The following is a 21,192-nucleotide window of genomic DNA, read 5'->3' on the forward strand; positions in this document are numbered from 1 at the left end:
ATTTTCGAATACTCGTTCAAATTATTTTAATACTTATCCAACATTTTCTTCAAATACTCGTTCAACATTTTAATACTTATTCAACATTTTTCAAATTGTTTTTCAACAATTTTTAAATACTTGTTCAACATTTTTAAATACTCATTCAACATTTTCAAATACTTATTAAATATTTTTAATACTTATTCAACATTTTCCAAATAGTTGTTCAACATTTCTTAAATACTCGTTCAACATTTTTCAATACTTATTCAACATTTTTTAAATATTTGTTCAACAATTATTTCAAATGTCTTTTGAAGAGTTTTTTAATATATATATATATATATATAATATTTGAAGTATAAATAAAAGTACAAAAATAAATCAAAAAACGAGAACAGAAAACCGAAAAAAAAACAGGCCGTGGCTCCCGCGCGGCTGGGCCGGCCCGTCTGGGCTCCGCCAGAAGCGAGAAATAGGGGTGCCCGGGAAGGAAAGCCAGCGCTACAGATTCGCAACTCGCAAGGAGCCCCACATGCCCCATCTTCGCCCCACCTCCCCCCTCTCTCTCTCACGCCCCACATGCGAAAAACAAAACCACAAAATTGAAGAAATATTACAGAAAATATAGAAATAGAAATTAACTCTCTCCCCACCTTCTCTCTCTCTTCCCGTTCGTCTCTCTTCCTCTCCTCCGCGGATTCAACCAAAAGATCGATCTTCTGGCCCCATCCCGATCGGATTCTGGCACCGCCCTTTACACGGCACCGCAGCTAAACGGGTTCCCGTTTGCATCGCGCGGTGCGCCGTCTCGTGCCGTGTGGCCCCGGCGTCGCCGGCGCCAATGCCCGGCGCGAGCAGCGCTGCCGCCCCGGCCCCGCCGCCTCAACGCAACATGGGCGCGGGTCGCGACATATTGTGGTGATATCGTACTTTGTTTTCTCGTAGGCGGCACCTGATTGATCTTGATTCTCTTGGAGGCCCTTCTGCGGATTCCGATGCAATTTTTGCCACGGCCCTGGTGGTGCTAGTTCTGATCAGTTTTGTAGTCTTGATGAGGTATAGCCCCCCCGGCAATATTATTGATTCAGTATCTCACTTGCATAATTTTTTGGGTTAAATTAAGGCTGAACTTGTGGTTGCTCTAAAATAGGCAAAAGCCGGTGGGGAAACAGGATTAGGCTAATGTACCGCAATGCCAAACACAGCCTAAGTGCAGCGAGGCATGATGCCCTAGATTGTTAGTGCCATATCTGAACAAATTAGATTAGATACTGTATACTGAAACCTGTGGATTCTTTCTAGGTGCTTATACTGTTGTGCTCTGTATGTATTATTGATTCCTTGTATGCCCGTGGACTAGCGCATGTATCTTTAGACAACTTAGTAATGAATTATAAAACTGGAGGTAAAATACCATGTTAACCATACGATAACTTACAGCAGTTTTAGTTTGTCATGCTCCTGCTATTTTGTCCATTGTGAAAAAAATCTTTTTGCATTACAAATGCAATCATTTTTTGGTGGTGGGTGTCCGTACTATATTGTGGACAAGGCACACATTATAATTTAGTTTTAATAGAACATTTCTGTTAGAGCATCTACAGCCGGACTCCCCCAACCCCTTCTTTACGCCCGGGCGGACGGCCCGGTCACTGATTGGTCCAAAAACCCCATACCTGCCCCATATGGCTGGGCTGACCAACACTCCTCATATCCAGCCCATATCTGGGCGGATATGGGGAGGCCCGAGTGCGGCCGGGCGCGTTTGATTCGTCGGACTGACTGCAGGGACCCATGCGGAAACACCCCAAAACCCATCGGTCCGACGGGCATCTCCTTCGATTTTCGATGAGGGCGGTGAGGACACATTTATGGCGCCGCGTGGCGCGGCCCCAGCGCGCCGCCCGATGGCTCAAGTCCGGCTATTTAAGCCGGACAGCGACCCCCAACCCTAGCCGCATCCCATTTCCCTCCCCTCCGTGTCGCCACACACCCATCCGCTCGCAGCTCGCCATCCGTAGCTTTGGCCCGACAGTGGATAACCACCTACGCTTTGCTCATTCTAGAGCGCCTTCGTAGATACAGGCACGACGCGCTGCTCGGTTTGCAGCCGGCCTGCCTTTGGACTCTCTGAAGCATGAGGAGGAGGAGGAGGAGGAGGAGGAGGAGGAGGAGGAGCAGGCGTTGGCGTTGGATGCGATGATGGAGGAGGAAGAGGCAGAGCTGGCGCTTTCGGTTGCCCAAGCCGGATTCGGCATGACCAAGCGAGTTTGAGGTCATCCTAGACTCCATCCGCTCGGAGGCGGAGGTGGAGGCAAACCGCCGCTACATACGCGACCAATGGGCGGAGGTGGACGCAATCTTCGTGGACATGGAGTCTGACAAGGAGCCAGAGCCGCCGCGGGAGGCGGCGATCCGCTAGGTGGCAGGTTCGTTCGGCACTGCTGGCATGGACGTCGTGTACATCTCCGACGATGAGTGGGCTAGGCTTATCTTTGTAGCATGTATTTACGTAGCTTTTGTGTGTTGCTTGATGTAGTATGCATTTGAGGAGTGAAGTTTGAGGTATGTGGTTGCAATGGACCAAAAATGAGTGCTGACCGGTCATTGTCCGCGGACGCGCCCGGGCGCATCCGTGGACGTTTGGGGGGCGGATTTTGCTAGGTTTGGCTGTAAATGCTCTTAGATAGTTCTCCCTGCAAGATCTTTCTTAGGGCAAGCCTGGATTCATTTTATTAATTTAATAGAAAATAGGCTTAGATAAAGTGTCTAGAATAAGTGTTGGCGCTACACTGAAGCAGCACAAAGGTTGTGGAGGAGTAACTCCACCATGCTGCTACAATGTGTACAACACAAGTGCTGAAGGAACAGCTTCAACGTGCTGTGTTAGATATCGCTCTAGAGACGAATGTAGGCCAATAGGGCAGCAAAAGTTCAATCCAGAACTCCTAGGGCACAAGATCTACTCCAAGATCTTAGATAAGAACAACCAGTTCTATTATAGGTAGTGGGTGCATAGTCTGGGTACAAAGTAGAGGTGAGGACCTCTATTTATAGGGCTTTGGGAAGCCTTCACATACTTCTACTTATAGCTAGAATACTCTAGAAAACATTATTTAAGTTCCACCATTCTACTCATAGCTACTCACAACTAGAAGACTCTAGAAGACAGTAGGCAGGGTAGAAAAGGAAAGAAATACTACACTGGAGTGGAAGCATCTAGAACTCTAGAAGTAGCCAAACAGATTTGGCATGTGTTTTTCATCTTTTTCTCTCATCTATTGTTCCTCATCATTCTCCCCTGGTTGTTTGGAACTCGCCCTCGAGTTATCGTCATAGAGCATTTCTCTTACCTCAGAAATGGTCTTCGGAGTTGGCCATTCTCGGATTGCTTCAACCTTAGAATCATCAACACGAATACCGTCACATGTTATGACGAATCCTAGGAAAAGAAGTTGTGTTTGCAGGAAAACACATTTCTTCAAGTTGACGTAGAGCTCATTTTCCCTTAGTACTTCTAGCACCTTCCGAATGTGATCAAAGTGTTCATCCTCATCCTTGCTGTAGATCAAGATGTCATCGAAATAGACCACAACAAAGTGGGACAAGAAGGGTCGAAGGACTTGATTCATTAAGCACATAAAGGTACTTGGTGCATTTGAGAGTCCAAATGGCATGACTAGCCATTCAAACAACCCTTCCTTTGTCTTGAAGGCGGTTTTCCATTCCTGGGTCTGATACGGATTTGATGATATCCGCTTCTTAAATCTAGAACTCCGCCTATGTTGTCTCAACATAGCCGGTCCCAAGCCCGGGTAAAGGAGGAGGGTTGTGATAGGCTTGGCGAGCCAACGTAAAAACTCAGCCACTCTTATGGAGATGAAACCCAAAAGATTTTCGTTGGGGCGTAACCCTCTCAGCGACGCGCCACATCGGAACCCGGGTGTGGTGGAAAATGGGCAAGGGCCGGGCCGTCACCCCCCAAGTGGCGCGCCGTATCTTGATCCGGATACGGTGGCAAGTGAGCGAGGATCGGGTCGTCGCATCCTTAGTGGCGCGCTACATCGGCGCCCGGATGTAGTGGAAAATGAGCAAGGGTCTTCGCATTTGACTCGACGAGTGCGAAGGGTAAGGAAGCTAGCCGAGCCTAGGAGGATTCGCTTAGGTAGCTGGAACGTAGGGTCTCTGACAGGGAAGCTTCGGGAGCTAGTTGATGCAGCAGTGAGGAGAGGTGTTGATATCCTTTGCGTCCAAGAAACCAAATGGAGAGGACAGAAGGCGAAGGAGGTGGAGGATACCGGCTTCAAGCTGTGGTACACGGGGACGGCTGCAAACAGAAATGGCGTAGGCATCTTGATCAACAAGAGCCTCAAGTATGGAGTGGTAGACGTCAAGAGACGTGGGGATCGGATTATCCTGGTCAAGCTGGTAGTTGGGTACTTAGTTCTCAATGTTATCAGCGTGTATGCCCCGCAAGTAGGCCACAATGAGAACACCAAGAGGGAGTTCTGGGAAGGCCTGGAAGACATGGTTAGGAGTGTACCGATCGGCGAGAAGCTCTTCATAGGAGGAGACCTCAATGGCCACGTGGTTACATCTAACACAGGTTTTGAAGGGGCACATGGGGACTTTGGCTATGGCATCAGGAATCAAGGAGAAGATGTCTTACGCTTTGCTCTAGCCTATGACATGATTGTAGCTAACACCCTCTTTAGAAAGAGAGAATCACATCTGGTGACTTTTAGTAGTGGCCAACACTCTAGCCAGATTGATTTCATCCTCTCGAGAAGAGAAGACAGGCGTGTGTGCCTAGACTGTAAGGTGATACCTGGAGAGAGTGTTGTACCTCAGCATAAGTTGGTTGTTGACTTACGCTTTCGGATTCGTGTCAAGCGGGATAAGCGTGCCAACGTCGCTAGAACGGAGTGATGGAAGCTCAAGGGGGGAGGTAGCTCAGGCGTTCAAGGAGAGGGTCATTAAGGAGGGCCCTTGGGAGGAAGGAGGGGATGCGGACAATGTGTGGATGAAGATGGCGACTTGCATTCGTAAGGTGGCCTCGGAGGAGTTTGGAGTGTCCAGGGGAAGGAGAAGCGAAGATAAGGATACCTGGTGGTGGAATGATGATGTCCAGAAGGCGCTTAAAGAGAAGAAAGATTGCTTCAGACGCCTATACCTGGATAGGAGTGTAGACAACATAGAGAAGTACAAGATGGCGAAGAAGGCCGCAAAGCGAGCTGTTGGTGAAGCAAGGGGTCGGGCATATGAGGACCTCTACCAACGGTTAGGCACGAAGGAAGGTGAAAGGGACATCTATAAGATGGCTAAGATCCGGGAGAGGAAGACGAGGGATATTGGCCAAGTCAAATGCATCAAGGACGGAGCAGGCCAACTCTTGGTGAAGGACGAAGAGATTAAGCATAGATGGCGGGAGTACTTCGACAAGCTGTTCAATGGGGAGAATGAGAGTTCTACCATTGAACTGAATGACTCCTTTGATGAGACCAGCATGCGTTTTGTGCGGCGCATCCAGGAGTCTGAGGTGAAGGAGGCTTTAAAAAGGATGAAAGGAGGCAAGGCGATGGGTCCTGATTGTATCCCCATTGAGGTGTGGAAAGGTCTCGGGGACATAGCGATAGTATGGCTAACCAAGCTTTTCAACCTCATTTTTCGGGCAAACAAGATGCCAGAAGAATGGAGACGGAGTATATTAGTACCAATCTTCAAGAACAAGGGAGATGTTCAGAGTTGTACTAATTACCGTGGAATTAAGCTGATGAGCCATACAATGAAGCTATGGGAGAGAGTCATTGAGCACCGCTTAAGAAGAATGACAAGCGTGACCAAAAATCAGTTTGGTTTCATGCCTGGGAGGTCGACCATGGAAGCCATTTTCTTGGTACGACAACTTATGGAGAGATATAGGGAGCATAAGAAGGACTTGCATATGGTGTTCATTGACTTGGAGAAGGCCTATGATAAGATACCGCGGAATGTCATGTGGTGGGCCTTGGAGAAACACAAAGTCCCAGCAAAGTACATTACCCTCATCAAGGACATGTACAATAATGTTGTGACAAGTGTTCGAACAAGTGATGTCGACACCGATGACTTCCCGATTAAGATAGGACTGCATCAGGGGTCAGCTTTGAGCCCTTATCTTTTTGCATTGGTGATGGATGAGGTCACAAGGGGTATACAAGGAGATATCCCATGGTGTATGCTCTTTGCGGATGATGTGGTGCTAGTTGACGATAGTCGGACGGGGGTAAATAGGAAGTTAGAGTTATGGAGACAAACCTTGGAATCGAAAGGGTTTAGGCTTAGTAGAACTAAAACCGAGTACATGATGTGCGGTTTCAGTACTACTAGCTGTGAGGAGGAGGAGGTTAGCCTTGATGGCCAGGTGGTACCTCGGAAGGACACCTTTCGGTATTTGGGGTCAATGTTGCAGGAGGATGGGGGTATTGATGAAGATGTGAACCATCGAATCAAAGCCGGATGGATGAAGTGGCGCCAAGCTTCTGGCATTCTCTGTGACAAGAGAGTGCCACAAAAGCTAAAATGCAAGTTCTACAGGACGGCGGTTCGACCCGCAATGTTGTATGGCGCGGAGTGTTGGCCGACTAAAAGGCGACATGTTCAACAGTTAGGTGTGGCGGAGATGCGTATGTTGAGATGGATGTGTGGCCACACGAGGAAGGATCGAGTCCGGAATGATGATATACGAGATAGAGTTGGGGTAGCACCAATTGAGGAGAAGCTTGTCCAACATCGTTTGAGATGGTTTGGGCATATTCAGCGCAGGCCTCCAGAAGCTCCAGTGCATAGCGGACGGCTAAAGCGTGCGGAGAATGTCAAGAGAGGGCGGGGTCGACCGATTTTGACATGGGAGGAGTCCGTTAAGAGAGACCTGAAGGATTGGAGTATCGACAAAGAGCTAGCTATGGACAGGGGTGCGTGGAAGCTTGCTATCCATGTGCCAGAGCCATGAGTTGGTTGCGAGATCTTATGGGTTTCACCTCTAGCCTACCCCAACTTGTTTGGGACTAAAGGCTTTGTTGTTGTTTGTTTGTTTGTTTCGCTTCTTAAATCTAGCTTTGTGAACACTCTTGCTCCACTAAGCTGATCCAACATATCATCCAGACGGGGAATCGGGAATCTATACCTTGCGGTGATCTTGTTAATGGCTCTACCGTCCGTACACATGCACCAAGATCCATCTTTCTTTGGCGCGAGTAGGGCTGGTACAGCACATGGGCTAATACTTTCTCGAATGTGCCCCTTTTGCAGCAATTCCTCCACTTTCTCCTTCAATATATCATGCTCCTTTGGGCTCATTCGATAGTCTGGAAGATTAGGAAGACTTGCTCCCGGAATTAAGTCAATTCTATGTTGAATTCCTCTCATCGGTGGCAAGCCTTGTGGCTCTCCAAGTATGTTCTAAAATTCTGCCAATAAACCACGTACCTTTGCTGGAATTTCAACAGTCGGGTGCTCTTCTCGTTGTACAACAAGTGCAACACACAAATCTGCCTCCTTCAAGCCTTCCATAAACTCATGAGAGGTATGGGAGATAGTTAACATAGTTTTCCCTTCCTCCTTAGAGGTATTACCTTCGGTTTTGTTTGGTAAGATAATGATCTTTCTCTTGTTCCAAGTGAAAGAGTTAAGAGTTTTCCTTGCCCTTGTGTGTAGTATCCACATCAAGTTGCCAAGGTCTCCCAAGAAGAACATGGCTAGCGTCCATATCAACTACGTCACACAACACATTTGAGCGATAATGCTTGCCCAAGGAAAGTGGAAGGTTGCATTGTTTGGTGATCCTCATATTCAATCCTTTCTTGATCCACCCAATAGTGTAGGGGTTTGGATGATCATGAGTATCAAGCTTTAAATGGCTCACCAACTTCTGGGAGATAAGATTCTCGCAGCTGCAACTATCAATCACTAACTTGCATACCTTGCCATTCACTATGCATTTGCTCTCAAATATTTTCTTCCGTTGTGTGTCGTCAGGTTGTGGTGTGGAACATAGGAGACGCTGAATCACACATACCACCTCTTCACCTTCTTGACAAACCTCTTGTCCCTCTACATCTTCATATTCGTATTCTTCCTCATCGCCTTCACCATCATGGGTAGTTGTGTTAACAAATTTCCTTAGTGGGCAACTGCTGGATATGTGTCCCTCTTCGCCACATTTAAAACATTTCGGGCCTTCATTGGACTTACCCTTGCCTCTAGTTTGCTTCTGGATGGGTCGTTTTGCCTTTGGTGGAGCGGTCTTTTCTTCCACTCTATTAGGCCGACTCCTAGACAAGCCTTTGGTATGAGGATATGGAGGATATGGAGCCTTAGTTGCCTTTATTGTCCTCACAAACCTCTCGGCCTTTAAGGCTAGAGCTTGTGCTTGATCAACGGACCAGATTTGTTGCAGCATCAATTGATCTTGAATAGCATCATTGAGACCATTGATGTACCTTGCAACTTGTTGATCTTCAGTTTCAGCAAGGTTGCACCTCACTTGTAGCCTTAGAAACTCCTCCGTATAATCTGAAACAGTCCTATTTCCTTGAGCACAATTTTGAAATTGGATAAATAGGATCTGGTCATAATCAGCGGGCAAAAATCTCCCTTTCAAGAGACTTTTCATTTGCCGCCAAGTTCTCACACAAGGTTCTCCTCTCAGCCTGCGCTATTCTTGAACGCGATGCCACCAGGCACCGGCTCCTCCTTTCAGCTTGTATGCGACCAAAGGGACTCTACGATCTTCTGAAACCTCCATGACCTCAAAGAAAGTCTCCACTTCATATAACCAATCTAGGCACCCTTCAATATCAACATTTCCATTGAAAGTTGGGATCTCAGCTTTCACCATGTATGTATCCCTTGCATATGTAGGGCTGGGTACTCTCCGATATGCATAGTGATCAGCTTCTTCAAGGGCTTCATCATATTCTTCACCTTCAGAGGTTTCAACATAAATTGGCCTTCTTGAAGCACGTTGAACAACACGTTGTTGTGGCGGTCTTGCTCCAAGATTACCTCTCCTTCTTCTTTGATGAACATCTTCTTCTTTAGATGAATCTCCTTCATTGGTAGCAGGGGGAACACCCTTTCTTATCATCTCAACCAGCTGGTCAAATCTCCGATTAAGATCTTCACGCAGCTCTTTGATTTGTTGTTCTGCAGCACCCATCCTCTTCTCCAATTGCTCCATTGCTTGCTGCAGCTTGCTCTCGAAGAGGACAGCAAGAACTAGTATGGGTCAACGAGGCTCTAATGCCATCTGAAGCAGCACAAAGGTTGTGGAGGAGCAACTCCACCTTGCTGCTACAATGTGTACAGCACAAGTGTTGAAGGAACAGCTTCAACGTGCTGTGTTAGATATCGCTCTAGAGATGAATGTAGGCCGATAGGGCAGCAAGAGTTCAATCCAGAACTCCTAGGGCACAAGATCTACTCCAAGATCTTAGATGAGAACAACCAGTTCTATTGTAGGTAGTGGGTGCATAGTCTGTGTACAAAGTAGAGGTGAGGACCTCTATTTATAGGGCTTTGGGAAGTCTTCACATACTTCTACTTATAGCTAGAATACTCTAGAAAACATTATTTAAGTTCCACCATTCTACTCATAGCTACTCACAACTAGAAGACTCTAGAAGACAGTAGGTAGGGTAGAAAAGAAAAGAAAAGAAATACTACACTGGAGTGGAAGCATCTAGAACTCTAGAAGTAGCCAAACAGATTTGGCATGTGTTTTTTTCCTTTATCTCTCATCTATTGTTCCTCATCATACACTGCGTCTGGACTCCCACAATAAATAGACATTACAGCCAGACTTAACCAATACATGAATGAACTCACTCTCTACAGGATTGGATGTGTCGTTGCAGCATTATCTACATGTTATACAAAACATGACTTTTTGACGACCAATTTCTATTGCACTTTATATGCACTACCTAACAAAAATTATAATATTTTCAATTTTTTTACCACCAAGTTCAAATAGTTTGACTGCATGCGTTCTTGAGCAAAACTCTTTTCATTGTCAGGGATTATGTCATATTGAGTGCATTTCTGATTACATTTATTATTTTGCAGCAGATGAGGATGCAACTATGAGGATTTCTTCAAGGTGGTACCATTGCAGCCACCCATGGAGGCCTCGGATAAAACTTTTGCTGATGTAGTTAAGCTTTTGACATCATGGCTGCCTCGACGGTCGAAACCAGACAATGTCTCGAGGGACTTCTGGATGCCTGATCACAGTTGCCGAGTGTGTTATGACTGTGATGCACAATTCACCATATTCAACCGCAGGCACCATTGTCGTCGTTGTGGGCGCATATTCTGTGGTAAGTGCACAGGGAATTCCGTCCCAGTTCCAAGCGGCCCTGATAAAAGCGATGATGAGGGGGACAGGATTCGTGTCTGCAACTTTTGCTTTAAGCAATGGGAGCAAGAGCAAATTGCTGCTGTCAAACAGATACTGCCGGTGCTCAGTCCTTCCCTGTCTGAGGCGAGCCTGTTCAGTACAAAGTCATCTATCACCATTAATAGTGTTAGCACACCAGCTGCATCTTACTCTACTGGAAATTATCAGCATGTGGCTCGTGCTCCCAACATTGCCCCCCCCCCTCCCAAATTTTCCCAAGACAAAGTTTCCCTCAGTATGCAAGACAGCCATGTGCCTGAGATAAGTATGTCCACTATTTCAAACAGAGATGACTCTACCTTGATGCAGTTTGGCTATTACACAAACAGGTATTCTGAATAAGATCTCGTATCTTATAACATTACCCAGTTAAATTGTAGTGTAGTATTGTTTGTTTTCCTTAAATACCCTGCTATATCATATTATGCACTATGTTTTTCTTAATTACCATGAGTGTAGCTTCAGAAAAGGAATACAATTAGTTTACTTAAGATTTAAAGATGAAACTGTATTGATTTTCTTGTGTGGTACTTGACTAATTAACAAGTTATGTTGCTTGAAAAACTCCTGCCTCATCATGTGATGTCACATTCTTCTTCAGGAGTGACGACGAAGATGAAGAGTTTGGTGCTTACTTCTCTGACAGGCAGGTGCAACGTGAACAGCATAATAACCAATACTTCCGCTCAGTTGAGTTTGATGAGTTCAATGCATCGTACAATACAACAATATCAAAGACCATTGAAGTAAATGTACTTCCAAAAGAGTTATCAGCTTGTGCTGTTGACCATGGATTCCCTGGTACATTGCCAGTCACCAAAGTGGAGGATGAACAAGAACTTGATAATAGTTCAGACTGCGGGGCTGCATCGTCCATTTATGCTCTGGAAACTGCCGATACAAATTCAGTGGATTTTGAGAAGAATGATTATTTTTGGATTCCTCCAGAACCAGAAGATAAAGAAGATGAGCTAGAAACTGATTTGTTTGATGACGACGATGACGATGATGAGCCTGTATCTGATGGTGGACGGTGTTACCTTCAATCATCAAGTAGCTTCGGTAGTGGAGAATTTCGAAGTAGAGACCGCTCAACTGAAGAACACAAGAAAGTAATGAAGAATGTTGTTGACGGACATTTCAGGGCTTTGATTTCTCAGTTGTTGCAGGTGGAGAATATCACATTAGAGGAAGGTGATGACATGGGTTGGTTGGAGATTGTTACTTCGGTATCATGGGAAGCTGCAAACTTCCTCAGACCAGACACAAGCCAAGGTGGTGGCATGGATCCTGGTGGATATGTCAAAGTTAAGTGTTTAGCAAGTGGACACCGCAGTGAAAGGTGAGATATCTCTTGTTTATACATTAGACTCAACTAGCTACAATTGAGATCCTGGTTGACACTTCATGAAGCTCTATCTGTAAATATTTCCCCCCTTATGGGGTCTACATTCAATAAATGGTGATCCTGTTCATCCCGTCAATTAGCATTGGACAGTGTTGACTTTGATGCTTCATCGAGACATAACAGTTTGAATATTAACTGAAACATGTCTCCATTTTCTTTCAGCACTGTTGTGAAAGGAGTAGTCTGTAAGAAGAATGTCGCACATAGGCGCATGACTTCCAGAATAGAAAAACCTCGCCTTCTTCTACTTGCTGGAGCTCTTGAGTATCATCGAGTTACGAATCAGCTGTCAAGTATTGACACATTGCTCCAGCAGGTTCACGAATCTTTTCATGCTTCTTGTTATGCAATCTTAAGCTTGCATTGGCCTTACATGTATTTTTCTATGATATACAGGAAACAGATCACCTTAAAATGGCGGTCGCGAAGATTGTAGCTCAAAAACCTAACCTACTTTTGGTCGAGAATACTGTTTCTCGCTATGCTCAAGATTTGCTTCTAGAAAAGAACATATCACTAGTTTTAAATATTAAGCAATCCCTCTTGCAGCGTATAGCTCGTTGCACAGGTGCTCAGATAGTTCCTTCCATTGATCTCTTGCCGTCTCAGAAACTTGGTTATTGTGAGTTGTTTCATGTAGACAAACATATTGAACATTCCGTGACTTCGGGTAATAAGACTAAGAAAATGCTGAAGAACATGATGTTTTTTGAAGGATGCGCAAAGCCATTAGGTTGCACTGTAAGTGATATAACTACTTCCTGTTATTTTTTCTTGGACACTTGAGCTCCAAAAGTGCATTTACTATTTTATTTACAGAAAGAGACATAGTGCTACTTAGGATTAGGGTGATCATAAGTCGTAACAATAACTTGTTTGCTTATCACCATTGCTTGTGTATTGCAAACCAAGTAGTGTCACAACATTAACATTTTTTTCTCTAAAAAAGATCATCCTATTTGAGATGGTGGCTTTCAGAGCATTTTATTTTTATTTTTCAGCAAGATACATAAAATATCTGTACATTTTTTTTTCCTGTCATCCTCCAGTTTGTCTGCATGAAACATTGAAAGATAATATCTTCCTGAAAATATCATTTTACCCTATGTGACCTGCAGGTTCTGTTGAAAGGTGGTAGCATGGATGAGCTAAAGAAAATTAAGCATGTGGTCCAGTATGGCATATTTGCAGCATATCACTTGGCCTTAGAAACATCTTTCCTTGCAGATGAAGGTGCCACTCTGCCAGATCCCTTGAGGTCTCCACTGACTGTAACCTTACCACATAAGCGATCTACTGTAGACAACTCTATTTCAACGGTGCCAGGTTTCACAATTAATATTTCCAACAGCCAACAGGCAACTGATAGTTTTGAGCACCTGGACACAGACATTGTTTTATCAACTGACCCAGGTGGAGCAGCTGTGGTTGAACCACCAGTAGACAGTGATTGCCTTACTTCTCAAAAGGCCAACTCTCATTCTTTTGGACCATTGTGTACCAGTGGTTGTAGCTTTAACAGCAGTAATGGTGATAAATTAGAGAAGGTGACTGCAACTGCAGATTCTGTATCCATGTCTTCAATCACTACGCATGATGTACCCACGGATCCTTCACATATATATTCTACTGTAGAAAAAAAGTGTGTGTATTCTGGTGATTACCATGCTGATTATTCAACCAGTTCAGATGGTAAGGCAGTGAGAGCAGATTCAATCAACACAAACCATCATCAGAGCACGTCTGCAGTCAGCACAAATATTACTAATTATTCTAATCTCAAGGAGCCATTAGAGGGTTCAAATGCTTTGCCTAATGTGAGAATCGTCAATGCTAATAATTTGTTGGTAGTGCAACCAATGTCTAGTCCTGCAATGCAAAATCAAGAAACCAGTCAAGGACATGATGTCACATCAAATAAGACGGAAATTGTGCCTTCTGACCATCAGAGCATCTTAGTCTCTTTGTCCATACGTTGTGTATGGAAAAGATCTATTTGTGAGCGTTCCCAGTTGTTACGCATCAAGTATTATGGTAACTTTGACAAGCCTCTAGGAAGGTTTTTGCGTGACTACCTGTTTGATAAGGTTTTCTCCCTTTCCTTTTCATTTCCTGTATGTGTAATTTCATTAACTTATTCGTTTCTAATCTTCACATGTCTCACAGTAGTTACAATGATTTATACAGGGCTATCAGTGCCGATCCTGTGATAAGCCACCTGAAGCTCATGTCCATTGCTACACTCATCGCCAGGGGAGTCTAACAATATCAGTTAGAAAACTTGCAGATGTTGTTTTGCCAGGAGAACGGGATGGAAAAATTTGGATGTGGCACAGGTGTCTAAAGTGCCCCTGGAGTGATGGATTTCCACCAGCTACTCATAGGATTGTCATGTCTGATGCTGCTTGGGGTTTGTCACTTGGTAAATTTTTGGAGCTTAGCTTCTCAAATCATGCAGCTGCAAGTAGGGTAGCCAGTTGTGGCCATTCTCTCCATAGGGACTGCCTTCGGTTCTATGGGTAAGCTGTGTTCAGATGATTGCCTTTCCAAACTGGATTAATCTCAGTTTACTTCCATAGTGAGTAGACACCATAAATTATAACAGATTGGACATCTTGGTTTCTGATAATCTGCTTCTCTATATAGGTTCGGAAAAATGGTGGCTTGCTTCCGATATGCACCTATTAATGTTCATTCAGTCCATGTACCACCTCATAAACTTTATTTTACTCACCAGCCTTTGGACTGGATACAGAAAGAAGTAAACGAGGTGTGTACCGTATAGCAATAGTAGGCTTGGTTTGCATAAAAAATGCGTCTGTTTCTGCCTTCGTCAAACATGTTAAAGTTATTTCTTCATTTTTAATAGTTTGCTATCATAGAACTGTTTGGTTTTCAGCTCAATGGCTAACATTTGATCAAATTTGACAGGTTATTGACCGGGCAAAGGTTCTGTTTGATGAAGTATCACGTACTTTACACCTGATCTCCGAGAAAAAGGCTCACTGCAATTCTCTCAATGTGGAATGTACCAATTACATTGCTGAACTTGAAAGCATGTTTCGGAAGGAAAAGTTAGAATTTGAGGTGCGCTGCCTTTTTTTTTTAACTCAGGTGGGCTGCTTTTTGATACCACATTCTTGTAACATATCCATTAAAATAGAGCTTAATTGTAATTTCAACACATGGAAAAGTCACACCACTATAGACAGCTCCAACGGCATGGACAGATGGCTTGAACTATACCACACTAGTAAGCTTGCACATGCGACGCACGTCTCACTTGTTATCAAATAATTATCAAAATACGATTTGATATTTACATAGTTTTTCATCCATATACATGATATATCTCCAATAATAATGTTTCTCATGTGGAGGCAAAATAAATGACATGGACAAATGACGAAGGTGCAAATAAGATGAAAGATCAACCCATTTATACGTAACATACAGAGCTACTACCTAGGGATCACTTATTAGCATTCTTTTGTAGTCATGTTATAAGTTCGCTTAGTTTTTCACGTAGCTTGATGAATGTATTGTAAGTCCCGACGGAAATACAAATATCCAAATCGAAACTTCAGAGTCAAATTAGGGTGGACAGACATCCAAGTCCCCACTTTGCATGTTCAAATTAAGTCCAAATAAAATAATGTTAAGAAACATAACACATGTCTACCCAAAAAGGAAATGACTAAATATAATAGATATATCTGGTAGTATGGTAATATTTGATATGCCACATTGTTTCTTTATTTCTCAATGATTATCATAAAGAAAAATCAATAAAAAAGACATCAAACTAAAATTATACTTATAATAGACTCAGGGATCATCACTATCTTTTAGCAGTTCACGCCCCTGGTAGTCAAACAATTAATCTGAATATGGCAACTTACTACAAAGTAGGCGTACAAACATGCAAATCTTCATTGGCAAGAAAACAATATTTTTCAAATGGTCAAAACCTCCTGAACAACAAGATATTAATCGCATGCCATCATCTTACTGAACCCGTCATACAAAGCATTGACTAAGGACGAATGATTTAGAAGCTGATCTGTTGATCAGTATACTTTGGCAATGGTTGTACTGAATATTAATTCCAAACAAAAATCTGAAAAAGGCAGAATAATTCAGGTTACCCACAGAACTCCATGTATCCATCACATATTTTTCATGTGATCATGAACTTACCTAAAACAAAACAATCAAGAGGAAGACTGTCATCCAATAATCCATGAGAACATCGCAACGAAATTCCTACTGGTAAGGCATTTCTAGTATTCTTCTTGAGCAACTTCTCCTTTTCCCTGTCCCTTCTCCCCTTCTTTGCTTCCCGTGTCTCCCTCTCCTCTTTCCTCAAACGCTCCTCTTCAGTTTCCTGAAAATCAAGAACTGGAACTCCTATTTCAACGCACTTCAGAAAGTGGCAAAGCTCAGCATACCCATTGCCTAGTATCAAAGTTAAACTGCTTTAGATATAAAGGTTGTAGACTTCGCTCCATACAGAATAAGGAACATCAATCAAATATTCAGTACTAAATGTAATTCTACTACCACAAATTATATATTGTAAAATTTGACGTACTCCTCATCATAGGTGCAATGTCACAGGCAAGGTTATGAGATCGTTTTTGTAGTTAGAAACTTATGCTTCAAATATTTTTGAGGTCAGTAAGCAAAAGGTTGTCTGTCGCAATGTCCTGATTTCTCTCGGGCCAATCAAAATCTTCAACAGTGCACCCTGATCCACCTTTCAGTAATGCAACTATGAGAAAAAAGAAGAGATGTTAGCTAATAATGACACGCACACATGAACACGGCCGCATAATTAGCAAGTTGCAACCTACAATCATATACTCTTCTCACTTAGTCCACTTGTACCTATACTCCATAGAGACTGGCAAGTACCAGCTACAACATCAATGGAAGGGAACCATGCAAGTGAAAGAATATATAGGATGATAATAGCTGTTATCACCGAATTGAACATGTATCACTAAATATAGGATGCTATAGCTGCAGCATTGGTTCTGTTGGATTCCATTCAGCCATGTGTTTCCAGAATCGGCGGAACCTGCACCACATCGTGCCCATCCAAATATAATCATTAAAAATATATTTCAGAATAGGATCAAATAATCCTACTTCTATGGAAATAATGCATTCTAATCTTTGGCAACATAGCTCTGTATTCAATCTGAGGCTTTCTGAGTGGAGGGTAGTTGTATGCGAGGATAATCAACTTCCCTGAACAAACATACAAAATAGACTATTTGAACAGAGGCTGATGTAGAAGATAACCACTACTATTAATTTGTAACATAGCTCACAGTATTCAATCTGAGGCTTCCATCTCATGTTTTAACTACAACAATCTTTAAAGTTAATGAAGAAAAACATAAACTCCCAATCTGCAAACTATCCCACAAAATTTCCGTGTACAACCACCTGACATCATAGGTAGGCCTCCAACCTGACATCATAGGCTGGCCTGCAAATATCTTCAACTGCACATGCATCACAGGTAGGCCTCCTTGTCGACTACAGCATAGAACAACTGAAAAGTTAAGATTACAACGGAAGATATTTATAAACAGTAATAACATGAACATAGATCATCGAAAGCAAAGGGGAAGAACTGAGAGACAGGGGGGGAGAAGAGGCTTACCACCAAGTTTCGTCTCCGGTGGTGTACCAGACCATACCTCAACGGGAGTTTTCTTATTAAGTGGAATAGATTGTGACCTGTTGATGAGGTACCAGGCGGTGGAGGCGGCTTCAGCCCAAAAACGTTTGCCCATGCGAGCATTGGACAACATGCAGCGAGCCCTGGAGATGACGGTTCTGTTCATGCGCTCAGCCACACCATTCAGTTGAGTGTACAGGACGGTGTGGTGCCTGACGATGCCCAAGTTTCTGCAATAACTGTTAAAAGCTTTTGAACAGAATTCCATACCATTGTCAGTACGAAGTATTTTTATCTTCCTCTCAGTTTGCCTTTCTACCATAACTTTCCAATCCATAAAGGCATCAAACACATCATATTTATTTTTCAGAAAATAAGGCCACACTTTTCGCGAGCGAGGGTTTACGGGAAGGTCCCCACAAATCAGCATGTATGCAATCTAATATACCTTCTGTTGTATGAACAACAACATTGAACTATACCCTCTTGTGCTCAACGTTTACGAGTCGAAGAGTCGACGAGTCGTTCCAAGGTTGAGACTCATGGACTAGTCTAGACTAGTGCGAGACTAGTCGACATGGTACAGTAGCACTGAACTTACAGTACATAACTAATAATACCTAGTAGTAGTATGTAGTATTACACTATATAAGTATACAAGTACAGGATACAATACAAATGAATGCATGGGAAGTGGATGAAGAACCTGAGGCTGTGCCAATTGCAATATCCAATGGCCAGGGCCTCTGCTTCTCCACAAACCAGCAACAATAGTCTACAAAAGATAAAACCAGTCAAATATGCACTATCAAACAACAGTCCAGCACAACAGCACTAGCATGAAAAACAAGTTCAGAACTCCATAATCCATAGGAGAACACCTTAGTGTGACAACTTGACAAGACCAACATAAGGTTCAACAAGTAGTCCAACGTCAAAGTCTGAATTACAAAAGAAAGGTTCAACAACACCACAAGCAACAAGTCCAGTCCAGCAAAAGAAATCTTGTAGCCTTAGCCCTCAAATCAATCTAGATCTATATCCAGCTGAAAATTAGGGTCTATATCATTCGCTCGTGTAGGGCCATCATTGTCTTCACCATTGGCCTCCATGTCACTATCAATATCTTCAGCTTCCAATTCAGCCCGCAAGTCTTCATCATGGACAACCACACTTGTCCTTCGAGTGTAAAAGATATTAGAGCCAGCGGGAGAACTAGACTCACTGAAATCACCACGAGCCCTCCTTGGAAGATGGCGTCCACTTAGACCATCGGTCGCGCCAACGGCCTCATCAACATGGGACCAAAGTAGTGGATTGTCATCGTCCATAGCGTCATTTTGATGAACCAATTCAGCAGTAACATCAACCCATTCATTATCCCATTGAAATTCTTCTAGGATAAGTGCATTAGCCCTCTTTCCTTTGGAACCTTGCTCGCGTAACTTTTCAAACCTAGTTGTCATTTGCCGGTTGTATGAGACATATGCTAGCTTGTTCAATCTCTTATACTCCAAACGGTTTCTTCCTTTGGTATGGATCTGCAAGCAAATCCTTTTGTGAGAAGCTGCTATAGACTGCAATTATCTATCAAACCATCCAATTGCTAGATACTTACATGAGAAAATGCACTCCAATTGCGCTCACAGCCAGACGATGAACAACATAGACTAATGATCCGATTTGCAAAAGATTGGAGGTCATAAGCAAGGCCACCATATGCATTCCACCAAAGTACTACAAAAATCAGCAAGTAGGAGTTGAAACAAGCAAGTAGAAGTTGAAACATAGAGTCAAGAAGATAAGCTACAAGCTGCATTCTCATAGATACTTACGAGGACTCTTTTTCTCGCGGTCTTTAATTGCCATTTGCTTGGTGAAACATTCACCCTCCGTGAGCTCATAATCATCAGCCAATTTACTTATCTTGGATTGTAGTTCATCATCCGGCACCATCTTCCATAGCACATCATTGAACATTGAACGCAGCCGTGCAGCTAGTCTTCTGTTAGTCTCCTTCATTTTAAAGAACTTGCTGGGGTTCAAAAACATTGCAGCCCCATGTAGCTTTTGCTCCATCTGGTGATCCCACCTCTTGTCAACAATTGCTAGCACTTGACTTTGTAGGCCTGGCCTTTGTGACAATGCATCCTTTATGTGTGTCTTCGCAACATCCATGGCTGCCCAAATTTCGGGCATTGCTGGACTGTCATCACCATCAACAATCCTCAAAGCAACAAGAATGGGTTGTGAAGCTCTCATGCAGTTCTCCACCGATTGCCAAAACGTCACAGAGAGCACGGTATTTTCAGCCATCTTCCCTGGTGGGGTGAGCTTCAACTTGTTTGCATGCCATTCTGTGCTAACAAATAGTGCTTTCAAATGTTGGCGTTGTTTCCACATGCTGGCCAATGTGAGGAAGGAGGTTGCAAAACGAGTTGCTCCAGGCCTTACAAGATCTCTCTTGCCATTCAAGGTTCTCATTTGATCAAGAATCCTACCATGGGCATAAATAAATCTGGTTGTTTTCTTTGCTTTAACAATGCAATCACTGAACTCTCTTATCTTCCCAATGTCCTCTAGCATAAGATCCAAACAGTGAGCAGCACAAGGTGTCCAATACAAAGATGGATACTTATCCATTAGAAGTCTCCCGGCTGCCTTGTAGTTGGAGCCATTGTCGCTAACGACCTGGATTACCAATTCAGGCCCAATTGCCTCAATCTGTTCACTCAATAATTTTGCTACCAATTCAGCAGTAACAGACTCAGAAGAAACATTGGCTGTCCCTAAGAAGAATGTACCTTCAGGACTATTGGCGAGAAAATTGATCAAGTGTCGCCCACTCATGTCCGTCCAACCGTCGGACATGAGAGTGCAACCATACTCCTTCCATGCCTTTTGATGCTTGGCCTTCAAAGTGTCAGTCTTGAGCTTTGCCTTCTCAAGTAATGGTACCCTCACATCATGGTAAGAAGGTGTGATATAATCTGATCCATACTGTCCTACAGACTCCAATAGGATCTCCCAACTTCTCGAATTGATAATATTGAGTGGAAGGCAATTCTCATAGAGAAAGTCAGCTACATGACCATCTACTTCATCTTTTTGTTCTTTTGTCTTTGTTCCATAGTCCTTGATTTTTAACTGCTTGCTTCCTGCTCTATGCCTCTCAGCAACCACCTCCTCTGGTGTCTTCCTAACCTCATCTGCAATTGACTTGCTTGTCCTCTTTGCCGCCACCGGCGCCGTCACAATAAAAGAAGCCTTCCTTTTCGTGGAGGCTGCGGTGCTGTTCGACGCCCTTGAACTTGCTTCTACCTACTCCTCTCCTCCATCTCCATCAGTTGCTTCAACTTCATCCCCATCAAGTTGCATGGCTTTGAACTTGGTTGAGTTGGTCTTCATGTACAAATGCATCTCTTTCCTGATCTCATCGGTTGCTTTTAGACACATTTTCACCTTTGTGTAACCCCCACCAAGGTGCTTCTTTGTCCTTAGCACTCCAGAAGTGATGTTTTTGCCACACAAAACATACTGGAGTGTCAATTTGTCCTGCAGATCAGGCCAAAAGGCATATTTCCATGCTGGGTCCTTGCTCCTACGTGGCTTCCTTGCAGGATCCTTCGATGGATCGTAATGCTCATCGGCTTGAGCTGCAGC

The 21,192-nt window shown here is 43.6% G+C and overlaps 1 protein-coding gene across 4 annotated transcripts in view; it reads left to right on the top strand.

Moving 5' to 3' along the window:
- Positions 1-597: 597 nt before the first annotated feature.
- The window catches only part of LOC123086099 (1-phosphatidylinositol-3-phosphate 5-kinase FAB1B), a 41,343-nt gene continuing 20,748 nt past the window's right edge, over positions 598-21,192 (top strand). The window contains exons 1-9 of one of the 4 annotated variants that reach the window (XR_006440437.1): positions 598-1,041; positions 10,096-10,755; positions 11,028-11,768; positions 11,997-12,150; positions 12,231-12,575; positions 12,953-13,921; positions 14,022-14,353; positions 14,481-14,604; positions 14,766-14,948. Coding sequence is in view for 3 of the 4 variants with exons in the window: in XM_044507804.1 (XP_044363739.1) it covers positions 10,148-10,755; positions 11,028-11,768; positions 11,997-12,150; positions 12,231-12,575; positions 12,953-13,921; positions 14,022-14,353; positions 14,481-14,604; positions 14,766-14,948 (3,456 nt within the window). In the remaining variant the exon portion in view is untranslated. Of the gene's footprint in view, positions 1,042-10,092; positions 10,756-11,027; positions 11,769-11,996; positions 12,151-12,230; positions 12,576-12,952; positions 13,922-14,021; positions 14,354-14,480; positions 14,605-14,765; positions 14,949-21,192 lie in introns of all 4 variants that reach the window. The other 3 variants (XM_044507804.1, XM_044507803.1, XM_044507805.1) reach the window with 3 other exon arrangements.

This window comes from Triticum aestivum, chromosome 4A, assembly GCF_018294505.1.
Source record: "Triticum aestivum cultivar Chinese Spring chromosome 4A, IWGSC CS RefSeq v2.1, whole genome shotgun sequence".
Lineage (NCBI taxonomy): Eukaryota > Viridiplantae > Streptophyta > Magnoliopsida > Poales > Poaceae > Triticum > Triticum aestivum.